Consider the following 20,899-nt stretch of genomic DNA (forward strand, 5'->3'; position numbering starts at 1 on the left):
TCTTTGTTCATGTACATGTTTGTGTACAGGCACCACAAACTAGGACTGAGTGACAGCATATGTATTCTTTATTTAATGTATTTTATTTTATTTTATTTTATTTTTTTATTTAGTGGCACCATTATGTTGACCAATTTGCCATTTGTTGCCAAGCAGATTCAAAATATTTGAATAGGGGTTTTTTTATAAATATTAAAAGCCAACCAAATGTTTCAGTGTAAACAATCAGTCCACATTGTTTTGATTTAATTAATAAATAATTTTTACTTATATGCATCAAAAGTTTAACGATCAGCCTAACAGGCTGGGTTACAAAGTTTAAAAACAGATATACGTTTTGTAAGAACGGTGTGTTTACAAAGTTCACAGGACTATAAAACCACGAAAACTCAGTCTGTTTAAATCATATAGTTCATTGCTCCATACCCTTAAACAGTCCAAGAACCATACAATTCTTAAAGACACATACACACTAAAAATGTCAAGAGGAATAAAATGGACTTAAGAAAACATGTAAACCAGTTAAAACTCTATTATACATAAAATCACTGCAATAAATAAAGCGGTAAAACATGTCTCTTACATGACACACTCAGAAAAAACCAAAAGGTACACTTTTGTAACTTTTTAGGTATTAATAGTAACACTTTATGTACCAATAAGGTACAAATATGTACACTTCAGGTACTAATATGTACCTTTATGGTACTTTTGGAAAGGTACCACCCCAGTGACAGCTTTTGTACCTTTTTTTTTCTGAGAGTGCAGTGTCACAATTTTATATATATATATATATATATATATATATATATATATATAATATATATATATATATATATATATATATATATTAAATTTATATTTTTACAAAAATATTTTAAAACTTTTGAAATGCTATATGGAGACTTCAACGAACATTGTTGAATTGTTGTGATGAAAAGAATTATTGAAATGGGAATTGAATTTTGTTGGAATTAAGAGAATTTGGAATGTTTTCTAATATTCAGTACATCCCCCAGCCTTAGTACACACACACGTAGAAAAGTTCATGCTGTTCCTTTGTTTTGCTCATTTTAGAAGTCTGTGGCACAAATCTGTTGTTTTATGTGTTCTAATCTTGTTAAATTTTTCTTCTGTTAACCTTCACAAATCGTATAATCATCTTACCAACTTTTTGGCTTTGTACGCAACGCTGTTCTTTTTGGCACACCAGCTTTCTTGGCAGGAAAATAAAAAAATTAAGTAAAACTAAAACAAAGTAAGGACTTATAAAAAGTAAACAAAACAAAGTTGGGACCAAATTCTCGGGTCCAGAGCTCTGGGTGTGAGAGCTGCAGCACTTCTGTCCTCTGAGATGATCTGTGCTCACTCAGAAGATGGTACAGAAGTTGAAAACCTCCCTCTCTCTCCCTCTCTCCCTCTCTCTCTCTCTCTCTCTCTCTCTCTCTCGTGGCTCTTTGACTCTGGACTGGTGAGCCTTCCTTTAGCCAGTTCTCTTCATTATAGCTGCTATAGTCTTCCTCGCTCTCATAAGCCCCTGGGCTCAGTAATCTGCCCTCAGGCACTGCTAAGTCTCATTTTTCCCACTATACACCAATCAGCAGGATGGCTTACAAACACCATAAGTTCCCCTGGCAGCCCCAGTGGCATGTACAGGACTCGGGCTGAGGTCATTGAACAATCTCAGTGCTTTGAAGACAGTAGATCTGTTCCAAAACCTAGTGAGCTGCCTTGCTGTCTACAGCCTACATGTGCAGCATCTCACTCTCAAACAACAGCTGATTACAATAGAGTTTGAGGGTAATGGTGTGATACACACAAGTACTTTTTATGTATTTTTAAATTTACTTTTTATCGATTTATTTAAATATAATATTTTGTAAATAATTAATAATATAAAGTGTTTTATATATACAGGTCCTTCTCAAAAAATTAGCATATTGTGAAAAAGTTCATTATTTTCCATAATGTAATGATAGTAATTAAACTTTCATATATTTTAGATTCATTGCACACCAACTGAAATATTTCAGGTCTTTTATTGTTTTAATACTGATGATTTTGGCATACAGCTCATGAAAACCCAAAATTCCTATCTCAAAAAATTTGCATATCATGAAAAGGTTCTCTAAACGAGCTATTAACCTAATCATCTGAATCAACTAATTAACTCTAAACACCTGCAAAAGATTCCTGAGGCTTTTAAAAACTCCCAGCCTGGTTCATTACTCAAAAACCGCAATCATGGGTAAGACTGCCGACCTGACTGCTGTCCAGAAGGCCATCATTGACACCCTCAAGCGAGAGGGTAAGACACAGAAAGAAATTTCTGAACGAATAGGCTGTTCCCAGAGTGCTGTATCAAGGCACCTCAGTGGGAAGTCTGTGGGAAGGAAAAAGTGTGGCAAAAAAAAACGCTGCACAACGAGAAGAGGTGACCGGACCCTGAGGAAGATTGTGGAGAAGGGACCAATTCCAGACCTTGGGGGACCTACGGAAACAGTGGACTGAGTCTGGAGTAGAAACATCCAGAGCCACCGTGCACAGGCGTGTGCTTTTGAACCAGAAACAGCGGCAGAAGCGCCTGACCTGGGCTACAGAGAAGCAGCACTGGACTGTTGCTCAGTGGTCCAAAGTACTTTTTTCGGATGAAAGCAAATTTTGCATGTCATTCGGAAATCTAGCCTCAAGACCATTGAGGAAGACTGGGGAGAAGGAAATGCCAAAATGCCTGAAGTCCAGTGTCAAGTACCCACAGTCAGTGATGGTCTGGGGTGCCATGTCAGCTGCTGGTCCACTGTGTTTTATCAAGGGCAGGGTCAATGCAGCTAGCTATCAGGAGATTTTGGAGCACTTCATGCTTCCATCTGCTGAAAAGCTTTATGGAGATGAAGATTTCGTTTTTCAGCACGACCTGGCACCTGCTCACAGTGCCAAAAACCACTGGTAAATGGTTTACTGACCATGGTATTACTGTGCACAATTGGGCCTGCCAACTCTCCTGACCTGAACCCCATAGAGAATCTGTGGGATATTGTGAAGAGAAAGCTGAGAGACGCAAGACCCAACACTCTGGATGAGCTTAAGGGCCGCTATCGAAGCATCCTGGGCCTCCATAACACCTCAGCAGTGCCACAGGCTGATTGCCTCCATGCCACGCCGCATTGAAGCAGTCATTTCTGCAAAAGGATTCCCGACCAAGTATTGAGTGCATAACTGAACATAATTATTTGAAGGTTGACTTTTTTTGTATTAAAAACACTTTTCTTTTATTGGTCGGATGAAATATGCTAATTTTTTGAGATTTCATGAGCTGTATGCCAAAATCATCAGTATTAAAACAATAAAAGACCTGAAATATTTCAGTTGGTGTGCAATGAACCTAAAATATATGAAAGTTTAATTTTTATCATTACATTATGGAAAATAATGAACTTTTTCACAATATGCTAATTTTTTGAGAAGGACCTGTATATATATATTTAAATTCAATTATCTTACTATATTTATATGTTGCCACTATGCTCATCACAGTACATTCTGATATTGCCTTCTCAGTGAAACATATGTGCAGTGCTCGCTTAGATTTGGTCCAAAAGAAGATATCGTGTAAGATGCCTTGGGAACAATCCTTTTCCCCTTAAAATGCTGTCTTACAGGCAGCTCACTAGTTTTTGGAACAGAGCTTTTTTGTTCAGAAAATTTGGTTGGCACTTTCAAAGCTGACAATCTGATTTAGTATTGCGATGGCCTTGAGCTGAGTTCTGGAGAGAACAAAGTGATAAAGAAAGCAGAGAAAAACCTATTAATCATTGTCTTTATTTCCTTTTTTTTTTTCAGAAACTTGGGGAAGTCGGGCCTGAGAGTCTCATGTCTTGGATTAGGTACGTTTACGGCCTTTTGTGAAGTAGATAAGAAAACCTGCAACCAACAACACAAGCTTTTGAATTCTTTTTTATATTTTTCTTCAAACATAATGGCAGACAGCAGAAATCTGCACCGTCCAGCCAGTGTTGTTCTGTTCTCTCGAGCTGGGCATGAAAGATTATCCATGTTATCTGTAGCTTCATCTTAAGGCTTTACTCTTTAGTGTCATTGGTGGATCACTAATAATCATTTAAAGCTTGTTTATCTTGTGTAAAGCTGGGACTGATTCTAGATCTCTTTACAGGAACATGGGTGACGTTTGGAGGACAGATCACAGATGAGGTATGATGAGTGTCAACACTGACCTGTCCTGATGGCAGCTTTATATTCTCATACATATACAGTACTTAAGGAATAGTTCACCGTCATCATGTACTCACCCAAACTGTGAACAATATTTGTTTTATTTCTTCCATGGAACACAATGGTATTTATATTTTCCACAAGTATCATCAAAGAAGTCTGTAAGCACTATATTCCAAATCTTCAAAGTCAGCGTGACATATCTTTCAGGGAAAATCCGATCTCATTTATGCTTGGAGGCATTCAAACACGACGCCTTAAGACAGTTTGATGCCAGTGATGCCAAACGTAATTGATCTCATGACTGCAGTGCAACACATTTGAATGTTTTTAAATTAAACATCATAGAAGAAGAACATAATACTGCTTTAGAACATAATGATGGTTGGTAAATAATGAAAACATTTTCTTTCTTTTTTTTCTGTGAATTAACCCTTAAACAGTGTCAGTAGATCCTTAAAATGTATGTTTTTTTTTGTTTGTTTGTTTTCAATAGTTTCATTTTTTTAAGACTAATAAAATCCTTACAAATCATAAATTACCCTTATATTAAAAAATATCTAAATACAACACTTTTTTTGCCTTAAGTTTACTTTTCAATTATTTATTTATTTATTAATTTCGGTGTAAGACTGATAAAACTTTACACATCTTAAATTAACCTTATACCCTTATATTTATAAATACATGTCTAAATATAACAGATTTTTGTCTTAAATTTACTTTTCAATATTTTTTTTATTCGAGACTGATAAAACCCTTACATATCTTAAAATACCCTTATACTGTTAAATAAATATCTAACTAAATTTTTTGTCTTTAATTTACTTTACTTTACTTTACTTTAAACTACCCTTATACCCCTAAATAAATAAATATCGAAATATAACGCAAACATTTTTTTCCAAGTGAAAAATAAACTCTTAAATTCATAGAAAAATAAATGATTATATAACATTCTTCCATGTATCACCATTCACACAATTCATCCACTTTAATGCACTGAATTTTTAACAACGGTGTTTTGCAAAATGCTTTATTTTGCTTTAAAAAAACATTCATAAACTGCATTCATAGACATAATTCTTGTCTGCTAGAACAGTAGTTTTTCATTGCCAGCGTACACTGTAAATGTACCTAAACACATTAAAGATGACTTATTGAGTAGTACAGTGCAGGATACAGCGTTTAATAATTGAAAAGACTGCCGCACCTTGAATGCTGGATCCCGTGCTCTCCCTTCCATCCCTCTGACAGATTGCAGAGCAGCTGATGACTCTGGCGTACGAGAACGGGATCAATCTGTTCGACACGGCAGAGGTCTACGCTGCAGGAAAGTGAGTGCACCACAATGAACACACAGCCCACCCCATCAAATTACCATGTGCTGAAATATGTTCTTTCTGTTAATCCGGTAGAATTTGTTAAGTAATGTAATGTTTAAAGAAGTTTACAAAACATTTGCAGCCACTTTTGTATGGTTTTATTTGAAATATAAGTGGTGTTTGCTTATATTAAGGGTTAGTGATTTGAACAAACGTTTCAGAAAATGTCAGATCTAGTTGTCAGGTTCACAAGTTCTCTTTTTTTAAGTATGAACTTTCTTCAAGTTTTCTTTAAAACTAGGGGTCATTTCAATGGTGAATGAACATTTCTGTGGCAGCCGACCCAGGGCATTGTTGGAAACGGCGTTCCTCGTCCGTGTCTTGCGTTGGGAGTTTGTGTTGGTCTTGTCATAAAGACTCAGCACAAACCCACCGGTGTTGTTCTTGGGATCAGGGAGGGACTCTAAACTGTCGTGTGCATTTACTTATATGCTGGATATCACAGTATTTCTTTTAGTTGGATCTTGAAACTTAACGTTTCATACAAGCAAGATTCATCAGCTGTGAGCAAGATGCAGCACAGTAATCAGTAGGATTATCCTGCTTTGACAATGAATACAATTACATGACCTAAACCATAAGTGCCACACTGTATGGGGCAGGGCTCCTACGAGGTTTGGAAAAGTATGAAATTTAATTTAAGTATTTTCCAGGTCTGGAAAAGTATGAAAAAATAAAAAGAAAGCGAAGTAAGTAAAAATATGTGTTTTCAGAATTTTGCCCCGTTTAGTTTTTTTTTTATAATAGAAAACTAAGAATTTAATGAAAATAAATTTACTGTACAAGAAGTACGTTTTAATGGCAGCTGTTTAGTGATTCTTTAGTGATTGTCAAATATCACTGAATGAATTCAAAGTGCAATTCATTATGCAAAATGCAGATTATAATCATTTTAGGTTTCTTCTGATATTCTTAGCACCGTATTACATAGCCTCAAGGACCTTTGCAAAAATAACAAATATACTGACATTTATGTGTGCACAAGAAACCAATAAACAGCATTTAGGACAATACACACTGAGCCACCTGTTGTGTCATCAGCACATTTCACAGTGGGGTTTTTTAGCCTCGACAAGTATGCGTTAAAGAGACCTAAGGCCTTGAAATATGGCATACTGCCTTAACAAAAGCCAAATTTTGAACACTTTTTTTTTACAGTACCAGTCTCTTTTTTTTTTGACCCTTGAACTTTGCAAATTTTATGCCATCAGCCCATTTAATGTCATGCTTTCTCCGTCACCACAGAGGATGTGTTCAATTGGAAACTCGGCCTTTATTTTAGAGGTACTACCATAAGAAAAGAGCAATTTTGAGCAAGTAGATCTCTGTTAATTCATATGCATCCATTCTCTTGTTTTATTCATAGTAAGATGGCAGTGATGCACAAAGGAAATAGGTTATATAAAACTAGAAATTGTAATACGTAAGCATGCAATAAATTCCCATGCACATGTGAAGAGTTTCTCGAGGGCACAAAAAAAGTTTCTTGTGTGCATGTAAGTGTGGTTTTTTATTATTATTTTATTTTAGGGGCTCTTTATGTTGTCACTCAATGAAAAAATAAACTTGAAAAAATCAAAATATTTACAGATGACTGTACTATATATAAAATCTAAAGCTGAAAATCAGGGCCGTCGCTAGTGGGGTGTAAGGTGGTGTTGATTACCGACGATTTCTACCGATTGCCCGAGGCCAGCATAAAAAGACGGCCTGCGCATTGTTGGTTATGTCTTAAGTAAACAGTTGGGAAAGAAATGGAATGTGTGTCATTATATTGGATGTATTATCTCTTAAAGTGACGGCGCCTAATTTACTAGCTGCTGTCAATGTCCTTAATGTTAATCCAAGAAATTAAATGGGAGAAAATAACTCACTGCTCTTTACTGAATTACTTTGTAGTTTTAACAAGAATTAATCTATATTTAATTTATACAGTGAAGACCTTGCAATGCTGTTTACATTTGATTGTTCAGTTTCTGTACCTGGACACCTACAAACTTGAAAAAATGTAAACATTGTTTAATTTGTTTATTTGTGCTATTTACACAATTTCAAACAGAGCCCACGGGTACAACCTGCACCGGGGCCCCGCAAACCCAAGCTGCGGCCCTGCTGAAAATAATGCTCTATAAACCATTTATGTTTATTATGTTCTGAGAATCTACTGAAGTTTGGAAATTTGAGTCTGGAAAAGTATGGCATTTTGAAATGGAAAATGTGTAGGAACCCTGATGGGAGTAGAGAATTAGAAAATAGTTAAGAGATGTGTATGGGCTCTGGCTGTCATATACACAAAACTTCAATCTCGTTTATGGAAGTTAAAACACTTTCCCTTAATATATGTCATTATATTTCCTTTATAATTATATATAATAAATGTATATTGTATTTATATCTATAATTGATAGAAAAACATTGCTTAGATAGTGACTTACAATCCTAGATCCTACTTTCATTTGACACTTAACCAGTGTTATTTTTGGACTCTTCTGCCAAGATATACTTCCAATTTGAGAGATTTGTATCCTGACAGTAACGCGCCTGTAGATTGGTAAATTAGTCTCAGATGCTATTCCCTGCATTGCTAAGAATCCATATTAAAAGCACATTTTCCTTCCTCCGAATAAGGAAAGTTACCTGACACATGATGTTTCATAAATTAACTGTGCAAATTAGGTGAGGATAGCGGTTGGTAATGTGCTGAGCGTTGGGCACGGGCTGAACATTGGCGGTGCTGATGGGGTGAGAGGAGTGGGAAGACATGAGAGTGGGAAGGCCTGTTATATTTATCCGATTGGAATAAACACGGCTCTGGCAGCATCTACCACACAGCTGTGGTCAGTGCAGTGCGTTAAACCCACGAACCGTGACGGGACAAACACCTCTGCATAAATACAGCGCCAAAATGCTTACACCCGCAAATACATACGCATGTTTTGGCACACACCCGGGTTTCTGCCCTGCCATGTGTACACACATCAGCTTTTGTCTCCTCTCTCTCTGTCTCTCTCTCTCGCACATAAGCAAACAAAAACACAGGCTGAGCCGCCCCCTCACACTTCTGTGTCCATTCTCCGTCTCTGTTCCATAAGCATATCCTCACAAAGATGAGCCGCTTTCTGCCGTCTCGGGGAACCTCCTTTGAAGTTGGGACTTTTAAGAAAGTGCAGTGTACACTGATGTGGATCAATGAACCGCTCAGCAGTTAATGACCACTAAATCAAAGCACAACAGCTACCGTTCAACAGCTCTCTGTTTTCATGTAAAGCATGGATCATTTTGAAACATCGAATCAATCAAGATTAAAGATGTTTATCCATCTTTTTGATAGATTGCTTAGTTTGTCAGACTTTATTACACAACTCTCCGGAATACTTGATTCTGATTGCTCAGTTGCGGCTTTCTGTGATCAAATGTTTTTATTATATAATATTTTATAATAAAATAATTTTTATTTATTATGCACATTGCCATACATATCAGATGGATTCTTTACAGTGAGCAGGTGTGCTTTATCTTGGGGCTCGGTTGGGTTTGTTTTGACGGTCATGACCAGCTGTCTTTTTATTGTCCTTTGTGTGCAATTAGAAAAAGATTGCATATCTTATATTTACAATTGGACTTTTTCTTCCATAAGTTGCTTAGTTAAAAGCTTGAGAAATACTATACAAATAGTTAGTTCTTCATTCATTGGCCATAACATGCCACATTAGGAATAAAACAAGATAGCAGAAGGATTTTTATAGAGACTTATAGTAAAGCAGTGGGTGGGATTTGTAGCGTCTGGGAGCGTCGACTGAATTACAGCACCGCGGTTCATTGAATTTACTAGTTAGCAGCCTGGGGGAGAATCTCACTCACCAGGGCAATCACAACCCGAACTGTATCCTCATTGGGCCCAATTTGCACCCTCAGCACCACTAATGGCTGCCAGAGAGCCTTTTAGTCTCCAGGCTGTTACTGACACTCCTCCTCATCTGCGTATGAAAAGGAGGCACATTTTTCAGGGAGTTAAATATGCTTTTAAAGTGGAAGTGAAGCAGTCAGTCAAGGTAACATTATTTAATTAAATGATTCCCACAATTTATGTAACCATCTTGCAATATCACAGTGTGTGACGTCACGGGGCATTTCTTTACTTTTTGAACACACAAATGTTTTTGAAATGGAAGAAGATAAACTTGAAAGGACTGTTGAGCTCATAATAATTGCAATTGCTTATGCGTTTGAGCCGATGCAGCGAGGGGACTGAGCAGTAATACTGTTACGGGTGGAAGAAGTCGTGAACCTGCTGGTTTGGGGTGAAGAAACAATACATGTTTACATGAATACTTGTCAAAGCAGCCATTCTGACATAATTTTGTAAGCGTTTGCTCAAGAAGACGTGAAAGAGAACTCAACTGGTACTCGCAAGCTGTGGCTTTTGTGTGCGTGCGCATAGAAACGATCTATCAGCGCGCGCGAGTCCCGCATTGAAATCTCTTTAGCGTTGTCTCACGCTTGAATGGCTTAAAACACTTTACTCTTTAAACTGACAAGACTTAAAACACGTGAGAATGATAAACTTTCTTGAGGAAGCAGCACTAGCCCGATTGTTCAGATAGCTGATTAGATTTATCGTCCTGTTAACATGCAGCAGATAAGCTACAGTAACTGTATGGATGAACGTAAAATATGTTACATACCACTACTGGTGAACGAGACAATGAAATAGAAATATGTCTGAAAGGTCTGACATAACAGTTAAGATGTGACATGGACGATACTGAATGAAGCGTTGTTTGTTTACATCGTGTTGTGCCTCGCGTTATGAAAACAATGTATGAGATACCGCTATAAAAACTTAGTGATGTAGACAGTTTGTTGTTTGATATTCATTAAAATTATGGTGAAAACAAAAACATTTGTGTGTTCAAAAAGCTACTTGCAAAATTACTTCACTGGCCAACGGCACAAACCAACCCCGTGACGTCACGCACTGTGGTACTGCAAGATAACTACACTCTTAATCCAAAAGCTATAACAACGCATCATTTGTCTTTAAAATGGTTACATGAATCATATTTGTTTTGTTTTGTGTTTTTTTTTTTTTTTTTGCTTTTTTTTATTAAAGTGGGGATCAGTTTACTAATGTAAACTTGACTGACTGCTTCATTTTCACTTAAGTTGAATACAAAATACAAATTTAAGTGTTTATTTTACTGCACTTTATCCATCTGTGTCTGTAGATTTCAGCTACAGTTGTCCATTGCATACATTACAAAGCAACCAAAAATAATGGAGCACCCAGAAATTGTGTTAAGCCAGCCACACTTGATGTTTTTTAGGAAACTCTTGCCATTTGTTTTGTGATAAGGTTCACACAGTCCAAAGAATAATCTACAGTATGTGCTGTTTACTGTTCACCAAGAGCATTGTAGCATATTTTCAATAATTTGTCTGTCCACACTGAATGATGTGACAATCAAAGCCAAATGGAACATATTGGATGGTTAATATACAGCCGTTTGCATCAGGAATTTGGACCAATAAGATTTCACTGTGGGTGAAGCTACACAGGCCAAAAAAGCTAATATTTCTTGGCTGACATAGTTTATATTGCTTATTGCCTGCTTAAGAAACCCCAAGAATATGAAAATACCTAAAGCCTCGATAGAGTCTTGTGGCATTGAAGGGTGCTTTTTAGTTTACATGTATTGTATCATATTGCTTGCTTGAAAGAGGTGATTTACCAAACTTTGAAATGTCCCTTCAGAGGCCTGTTTTGTTGGCTGTATATGTCAATAAAATGACGGATTAGTCCGATAACCATCTGCTTTTCTGTTGCAGGGCGGAGATGGTGCTGGGCAACATCATAAAGAAGAAAGGATGGAGGTATGTTCATTAACAGCAAACAGCTTTTCATTTCCTTCAGCCGTCTCTTATCTTGTGCTGATAACTCGGCCCAGTGCCTCAGAGATTGTGTCATCGCAACCGCAGACAGACAGAAATATAAATTATTAAAGGCCCGTAGATGTCCCATCTAGATGTTGAATTATGAAAAGGTTGCATGGGTGTGATTGTGGTGCATCTGATGTCCTGATATATGTGTGTGTAACGTAACACGAGCTAAAGGAAGTTCATGGTTAATAGAAGCCCTTTTGTTAAGATTTTTTAATTGAAAGAAGGTTGGGCTCTCACTGTTTCTGCATAATGAGATGAAGAGGAACCGAGCTCTCTGCGGGAAATGATCTTCGTGTGTGTGTGTGTGTGTGATAGCGTGCTGCTTAGTCATCCTGCTAGTCAGTGTGCATCAATATCAGGACACACAACCCCTCACCTCTGCAGAGACATAGCTTATTTCTGTCCTCTGTGTCTGTGTGTGGGCTTACTTATAGTTTGTGAGAGGAAGTGAGCTACAGTAAATCGGATAGATCTTCCCTTTGAGGAAGGATATTCTTAATGTTGGGTACATATACAATTTTTAAAAAATATATAATACATACAGTGCTAGGTAGATTACTTACAAATTGATTACTTTTGATCTAACTCGTTTATCACATAGACTTGAATGGGATTATTGTGTATCATAAATATAAAAAAAAAGAAAACTGTACTATGTCCTCATTTAGACCGCTAAATAAATATGTATGTGTATGTGTGTACATGCATTCCTTTGAAATTAAAATGGTTACTGCAAGCTATTATTCTGTTGTAATTATTTGCAACTTCTTAATTACTTTTTAAAAGCCTTTCAAAAAGTGTGACCTAATTAAAAGTTTTTTAACGTTTTTTTTTTTTTTTTGCAGACGCTCCAGTTTGGTCATTACAACCAAAATATTTTGGGGTGGAAAGTATGTAATATTTATTTTAAAATATTCAATTCTAATATTAAATCAAGTAATGTCTTTGCAATAAAATAAGTTGGCGTCAATGATAATTGCATAACAGTACATATCCTGCTGTTTTCTAGAGCAGAGACCGAGAGAGGACTGTCAAGAAAACACATTATAGAAGGTGAGTGGACCTCAGACGTACACATTATAGAGCAGTAGTTAACCGAACTGGTTTAATTGTGTGCCGAATTGATTTGTTACTCTCCTGTAGGTTTGAAGGCATCATTGGAGAGATTGCAGTTAGAATATGTGGACGTGGTGTTTGCAAACAGACCAGACCCCAACACACCCATGGAAGGTACATCTCAATCTCAATTCATTTGCTCTATTGCAGTATTCAACTTAAGTGTAACTCATACCATCCTGTTTGTGCTCCAGATATAATTGATTCCTCAAATCACGTGTAAGCAAGATCTTTTCAATTTGCCCAGTTGGCCTTTTGTAAGTCGCCAACCTGAATTAAATCTCAACCAGTGTTTTCAGGTGAAAGGTCGGCTGCTCTTTAAGAAACGAGGCAGAGATGTTATTTGATCTAGTTTTATTAGCCTAGCTGCCCTTTAGAAAGTTCACACAGTTCAATGGTTGAAACGCAAACAGCTCGGGGGTCTGTAGACATCTGCTGGTCTTGTCATTAAAGAGCACTTCAATAGTCTGTTTCTCTCGTGTGTTTTTAGACAGATCTCATTTAGTCAAACAGGAGCAGTAAATGACTCTAGCTCAGAAGACTGATGTTTTGACAAGGCTGGTGTTGGTTATTAAGGATGGATCTTTCCCAGCCCTCATTTGAAGCATTGTTTTCCTTGGGCTGAGATTCATATTGACCCGGAGCACGAGTTGTTTATTTTGTCTTACATATATTGATTTAAATTCTCCAGCAATTTATCATTTAATCTCCCCTCCCTTGCATTAATCTAGCTTGTTTTCTTTTACTCGTTAATATTTCACGTTCACCCATACTGACACGTTCTAACGGCATTGTGACATGATGTATGGTGCGGTAAATCACTGAATATATGCGGTCTGATTGACAGAGACGGTGCGGGCGATGACCCATGTGATCAATCAGGGAATGGCGATGTACTGGGGAACGTCACGCTGGAGTCCGATGGAAATCATGGTGAGTCACAGTCTCCTAAACTTTGAGATGTTTGCATCTCTGTAATCAGCATCAGCACCAGCTGCTTTTGTTTCTGAAGAGCCCTTCAAGAAGACTTGATAAATCAAAAGATGCTTGTTTAAATAGGTGCTGTCAGTGAGACTGTCTAACCTTAAATACTGGGCGGATCGGACACCTAAAACAGCAGCGCACTGAGTCAGACGAACAGTTTCACAGTGACAGAATGTTTAAAGACGATCTGTTGTTTGTGTTCAGTGACGCCTCGTCAGTCACAACTCATTTGTCTAGTTATGCTTACCGAGGCGTAACATGCTGAACAGAATTCAGTTTTCTGTACCTACACCCCATAATTGGTTCTTAGCAGGGATTGCCTTAAACGAAAATGTTCCGTTATTTACTAAAATTTCCAAACATTGACAGATAAATCAAAAACCATTCTGTTGTTTTGACAGATAAAAAGGTGTCTGGTCTATTGCATTTCTCTACTATAGAAACATTTCCACTGTAGGGGCTGCTAATTGAGATTTTAAGTATAATATTATATATTAACTAGGGCTGTCAAATGATTAATCACGATTAATCACATCCAAAATAAAAGTTTTGTTTACATAATATATGTGTGTATACTGTGTATATTTATTATGTATATATAAATACACACACATGCATGTATATATTTAAGAAGAATATGTTATGTTTATATATTAAATATATTTATATATAATATAAAATATAAGAATATAAATATATAAATGTATATACATGTAAATATTTTCTAAATATATAATTTATGTGTGTGTATTTATATATACATAATAAATATACCCTGTACACATACATATATTATGTAAACAAAACTTTTATTTTGGATGTGATTAATCGTGATTAATCATTTGACAGCCCTAATATTAACACATTCTAAAGTGCCCAGACGGAAATAAAAAGAGAAGTGAGGATTTGGGAGGAGAAATGGGAGAATTCAAGTGTAGTGTAGTGTAGGGGAATTTTGTTTACTAAATCAGACAAAATAGGGTTTGGAAATTTGCATCAGGTTCCAGATTAACACCAATAACTTGGAAGTATTTGTAAGTGTTCTATAATTTTGATCAGAGTTCTTTTTCAAATATCTCATTTGAGCTTTTTATACTTTGCTTCAGAATACAATTAATTGATAAAATAAATAGCCCTTCTACTCCTAGGAAAACTTCAAACAGGTCTAAGCAGTGAGCTTGAAATTTAGGAAATTGTAGGATGTTCTCTAATTTATCAGAGAAATTTGTGAATCATTGTCTTTTTTTTTTTTTATAGTGACGTGACATACAGCCAAGTATGGTGACCCATACTCAGAATTTGTGCTCTGCATTTAACCCATCCAAAGTGCACACACACAGCAGTGAACACACACACAGCAGTGAACATACACACACCGTGAACACACACCCGGAGCAGTGGGCAGCCATTTATGCTGCGGCGCCCGGGGAGCAGTTGGGGGTTCGGTGCCTTGCTCAAGGGCACCTCAGTCGTGGTATTGCCGGCCCAAGACTCGAACCCACAACCTTAGGGTTAGGAGTCAAACTCTCTAACCACTATTACTACATTAATTTCAGACTATGTTTTGCAGTTTAGCTGGAGTGGACTGAAGAGGGATTGTTGAGTTTTGTCACACATTTCATTACAAAAGAGCAGGAGAATTCCAGTTTTCCGTGATTTGACCTTTTTAAGTTCAGTTTTGGGTCAAGCGGTGCTGCGTTCACACATAACACTAACCTTATGATTTTGCTGGTGTTTTGTAGGAAGCGTATTCTGTGGCCCGACAGTTCAACCAGATCCCACCCATCTGCGAACAGTCAGAATACCACATGTTCCAGAGAGAGAAAGTGGAGGTGCAGCTTCCTGAGCTCTTCCATAAGATCGGTGAGTGATGCTGCTGTCAGTCAAGCCTGCAGAAACAGTGACCAGACGCGTGTTTTCAACCGGCTTTGACTGTTTTCTCAGGTGTGGGTGCGATGACATGGTCCCCGCTGGCCTGTGGGATAATCTCAGGGAAATACGACAGCGGGGTGCCGCCTTACTCTCGCGCCTCACTGAAGGTACTACATATCCCATGAGTCTCTCTGTCTCCTCCGCTTTCTGGTCCTCTGGAAACATTAGTGGCCTCATATGTGACTCCTTTGTGTTCAGTGTTCTAATGTGAACGTGTTCCGTGTCTTCCAGGTTCTGTAGTTGGTGTTTTCCTGTAGATGTGTTTTGTTGTTGATGGCATGAATCCACACGCCTGATCTTCAACATATATTTCTTTATGTGATTGAGTTTCTGTGGTAACTCTGAGGAGGATTGGCACTTGTTTTGTCAGCGTTTCCATCTCTTTCAAGCACACTTAACCACACATACTAGTGCACAGTAAAAGCACCCGTTTCTCCAGCTGTATGTTGGCGTAGTGGCATGTTTTTTGGCTCATTGGTGTTTTTGTGACCCATCATCTTCCTCCTGTAGTCTTGTGTCACACTGTGAATCATTCCTGATTTCTTGTTACCTCTGTGTAACGTACATGTGTATTGACACTGGACTATAACAGAACGGTGCTGGTGGTCTGAACAGTGATGGGTCCGCTGGATTCGGAGACCCGTGAGTGTTTAGATCACTAGACCACACTGGTCCTTTTCCACTGTTGATTAATATTTACTAATGAAGGACCTGAAGCTGGATTGTTTATCCTGGACTAGCACACACACAAACACGCTATTGCTGTTCAGAACAAATTATCTTATAATTAGTTTTTACTTTAAAGTCAACATGAAGTCAAAATTGACTAAATTCGGACATTAACTTAACTTTTTCATCGTTAATAATTTGCTTCACCTCTGAAATGACTTTTTTTTGGGGGGGTGATGTCACTTCTTGGTTAATGAATTGTATTTAAAAGTATTTATATAGTCTGTTATTTTAGTATGATTTAAAAATAATTATAGTATTTATTAATAGTAATTAGCTTTTATTTTGATATCTTCAGTTTTCATTTCAATTTTAGTTTTAGTAATTTTATGTTATTTTTGTCTTTTTTATTTTTTGTCTATTTTACTTCATAATTTTAATTTTAAAATTAATTAATTTTAATAATTTAAGTAGTTTAACTTATATATATATATATATATATTAGTTAGTTAGTTGCCAAGACAAGGGTTTTTTTTGTTGTTGTTGTTTGTTTTTTTGTTTTTCATTTAATATTTACATTTAATTTTACTTAAATGAAAGTAAACTATTTTTAATAGTTTTAGTTAACAATAACAACAGTGGTCTGTTTTAAGCTATTATTGTAAATAATGCACCTTTGTAAAACATTACCATTTTTATAGTAATTTATTTCTGGTTAATGCTAATTCAGTAAAAATACAACAATAATATCTGTTTTGAGAAATAATTGCTACCATTGAGATACATGGAGATGCTGTTAATTTCAATTATTAATATTCATTTATATATTTAAATGCATATTAAATCTTATTCACTCATTTCACTTGGAAATATGGCACATTACCAAATTCAGTGAATTGCAAATGTGTTTCATGTTGACTTTAAACTGATAGATGATGAAATTGAAATTGATGTGTAATTTAAAATTTTTATAAACTGAATAAGTTGTCATCGTCAAAAAACATTTAATGTTTTATATATACCATGAAATCAATTATACTACATTTTTATTTAAGAAAAAACTTTCTCAGAAGTCATTTCAAATTGATCATGTTTGTGAGTGTGTGTATAAGGTCTCTTTACCCCCTAAAAGTTCTCTGAACGAGTTCATCTCTGCTCATTTGAGCTTTTGGGTGGACAGAGTCACGTGTTTAAAAACAGGCCCTCGCCCACACAGGTGCTGCTGGGTGTTATGCGTCCGAGAGTGTGTGTGTGTGTGTGTGTGTGTGTGTGTGTGTGTGTGTGTGTGTGTGTGTGTGTGTGTGTGTGTGTGTGTGTGTGTGTGTGTGTGTGTGTGTGTGTGTGTGTGTGTGTGTGTGTGTGCACCATTGTAGGCGTGGGCCCCTGTTTTTGAGCAGGTGTGCTGTGTTGTTAACAGGGCTACCAGTGGTTGAAGGACAAGATCTTGAGCGAGGAGGGCCGACGCCAGCAGGCGAAGCTGAAAGAGCTGCAGGCAATCGCTGAGCGGCTGGGCTGCACGCTGCCACAGCTAGCCATCGGTACGCCTAACCCAAAGACACACTGCCGCTCTCTCTCTTTCTGTCTGTCTGTCCGTCCGTCCTGTGCCTCGCTCATCCTTTCCCCCTCTCATCCTCCCCTTCCCCAGACCACCGGAGCGGAAGCGTCTGTCCGTCTGTGGATGTCTTCATGAACAAATGCGATTAGTTTGTGGCTGTTAATGGAAGAGTGTTCCTCCCAGCGTCATATTCGTGCTTAAGTGTAGTGATAAATATAATAGTTGAAAATCGATTTCGTATAGTGTTATATGATGTTCAGTGTGGTATCTGATATGGGAAGTGTTGTGTAATGCTTTACAGAGAGGATGGAGCGTAACGTTTCAAAGAAATACCCGCTGTACAATCTAGAACGAAGGCTTTTACAAGGACTGCGACGCTTTGATTTAAGTACATCCTCTCAAAGTACAGTAATCTTATCTTGAGAGCTGAGAGCTCGTGATCATGGTCTGCTGCACATCGTAATAGTCCAGTTAAAGGCAAAACCATCAGATTCAGCCTCTGTGTGTGTGTGCACGTGCTAATGCTAGGGGTGGGTGTTAAGACCAAAATCTTGTCACAGAGCAACTTTATATCACTGTAACAGTATGTAACACAATATATGATTTATTATTGTTGAAAATTGAACAAAAACATAATTTATATAACATATTAGTATGTGGTAATAAAAAAAAATTGGGACAATCCAGTCAGTTCAGTGATTTAAATACTTAAGTGTTTGCTTATTTTATTTAATCTTCTTTTTATATATATATGTCATTATTTTATCAAACATTATTTATAACAAATAATTATTTATTTAATAATTACAAAAGTAGTTATTATTTAATTAATTATTTTATTTTTGTTATTTAAATTATTAAATTTTGTATTAGTAGTTATCAAAATAATTATTTACAACAAAATATCCCAAAAAAAAATTTTTAATTAATTAATTTATTTATTTATTTATTGTTAGCAATTATTAAAACAATTTATAACAAATAATCCAAAAAGAAGTAACTATTTATTTTATTTGTGTAAGTAATTATTTTATCAAAATAAATATATATAACAAGTAATCCCAAAATGTAATCATTTTATGTTTTTATTAGTTATTTTATCCAAATAAATATTTACAATTTAGTAATTACAAAAAAATGTCTGGCATTAGTGAAAAAATTGCTTCATCTTATGAACAGTAGAACATATTACACTCATCCTTTCAAAGCTCATTCTTCTTCGTCTTGACTTGTTTTGGTCACGTCACACTCTGTAATTTCCCATTACTATCGCTCTCACGTGAAGCAGTCCTGCCCAATCATAGATGCACAAATGTATCCACCGCGGTATAAATGGCACAGCAAACACATTACTATGGTCATGCAGTCTATACCACTGTCATACCCCCCCACCCTGGTCGATACCCTTCATAAGTCAGACACATGAAGTTTCAGGAAGTCCCCCATCTTCACAAAAGTCATAAATTGGCAGGGTGTACGTGACCGCACACCCTCTGTGATTCATCGACTGCAGATGCTGGGGAATAAAAATCTTGACAGGACCTCAATCCCCAAAGCGGCGGCCGATAGAATCACGTCCCCTTCCCTCACCTGTCCTGTAATGCAGTCGTACATTACATTTCACACCTCATTACTGGGTTTCCGAGCGCGGCCGATCGATTCACAGCCAGTGTACAGACACCGCTGCTCATTTACACCAACGCCAGTGTACTGAAAAATAGATCTGCTGTGAGGGTTAATGAACTGCAGGCGGATGTAAATGGGCAGATGATTTTGAGGGATGACATCAGAGAGTGTTATTGACAGTGTTGGGGAGACTGAACTACAGTGAAGCTTGGCTTTCGATAAAGTTGTTACAATGAGTTACTAACAAAATATTAACTACATTGAAACTTTTTAAGAAATATTTCAAGATAAGGATCATTAAAAGCAGTATTTTAAGTACTATATATAAAATACTATAGAAAAAAATATATATTTTTAGCACAAAAACATCAACATCAAAACATAAAGCATAAAATGTCATCATTCTCAGTGCCCATGCAAATATACAGATAGAAATTTTTATGGGCAGTAATAGGTTTATGCCATATAGAGAGAGAGAGTTTAAATATGTGACCCTGGAGAACAAAACTTAAGTCACTGGGATATATTTGTAGCAATAGCCAAAAATGCATTGTATGGGTCAAAATAATTGATTTTTCTTTTATGCCAAAAATCATTAGAATATTAAGTAAAGATCATGTTCCATGAAGATATTTTGTTTATTTTGTGGTCCAGGGTCACATATATATTAAAAAATCATTTTATTATACTAAAGTGCAAGTAAAACAAAGCGCAGGCAAAATTAATGAAATTTTTATACTATTCGTTTTTAGTTGAATATTTTGAATTAGTTTATATTTTTGTATTTTTAATTTTCATTTCAATTTTAGTTGAAGATTTTGTTCTTTTTGTTTGTTTGGGTTTTATATATATATATATATATATATATATATATATATATATATATATATATATATATATATATATATATATATATATCTACAGGTATTATTAATTTTATACTTTTATTTTATAATAACCCTGATTGAAATGAACCATCTGAACGAATCAGTTCAATCAAATAAATTTTTGCCTCCGCTCACTTTTGTGCAATACATTGTGACATAAAACGTCTAATGTAGTGTTTTGTCAGGTTATACCACAAAAAAAAAAAAAAAACACTAGAAAAGTAGAAAGAAAAAATTTGAAAAGTAGTAAAATCACTATGTTAGTACTCCCCAACACTATTTAATACAGTGTCGACATGATTGTATTCCAAATGCACTATCATTGTGTGTGTATGTGTGTGTGTGTGTGTGTGTGTGTGTGTGTGTGTGTGTGTGTGTGTGTGTGTGTGTGTGAGAGAGAGAGAGAGAGTTTGTTCAGACAAAGCAATCTGTTAAGGCTAAAGTTCTAAAATCCATTAAAATCCACTGTAGATTACCCAGAACATCAGAGCTGAATGTTTCATATCATTTGCAGCGTTTGACACAGTGTAGCCTTGAAAAACACGAACACGCTTCCAAATGGCTGCCATATT

General features: G+C 36.3%; 1 protein-coding gene across 10 annotated transcripts in view; it reads left to right on the forward strand.

Annotated features, from left to right (window-relative positions):
- The window catches only part of LOC109068999 (voltage-gated potassium channel subunit beta-2), a 111,717-nt gene that overhangs the window by 86,882 nt on the left and 3,936 nt on the right, over positions 1–20,899 (forward strand). For 9 of the 10 annotated variants that reach the window (XM_042766863.1, XM_042766861.1, XM_042766858.1 and 6 more), the window contains 11 exons: positions 3,841–3,884; positions 4,172–4,209; positions 5,488–5,567; positions 11,445–11,489; positions 12,404–12,448; positions 12,568–12,611; positions 12,702–12,788; positions 13,522–13,607; positions 15,401–15,521; positions 15,603–15,697; positions 17,677–17,797. In XM_042766863.1, coding sequence (XP_042622797.1) covers positions 3,841–3,884; positions 4,172–4,209; positions 5,488–5,567; positions 11,445–11,489; positions 12,404–12,448; positions 12,568–12,611; positions 12,702–12,788; positions 13,522–13,607; positions 15,401–15,521; positions 15,603–15,697; positions 17,677–17,797 — 806 coding nt within the window. The remainder of the gene's footprint in view (positions 1–3,840; positions 3,885–4,171; positions 4,210–5,487; positions 5,568–11,444; positions 11,490–12,403; positions 12,449–12,567; positions 12,612–12,701; positions 12,789–13,521; positions 13,608–15,400; positions 15,522–15,602; positions 15,698–17,676; positions 17,798–20,899) is intronic. The other variant, XR_006161176.1, reaches the window with a different exon arrangement.

Source organism: Cyprinus carpio, chromosome A11, assembly GCF_018340385.1.
Source record: "Cyprinus carpio isolate SPL01 chromosome A11, ASM1834038v1, whole genome shotgun sequence".
NCBI lineage: Eukaryota > Metazoa > Chordata > Actinopteri > Cypriniformes > Cyprinidae > Cyprinus > Cyprinus carpio.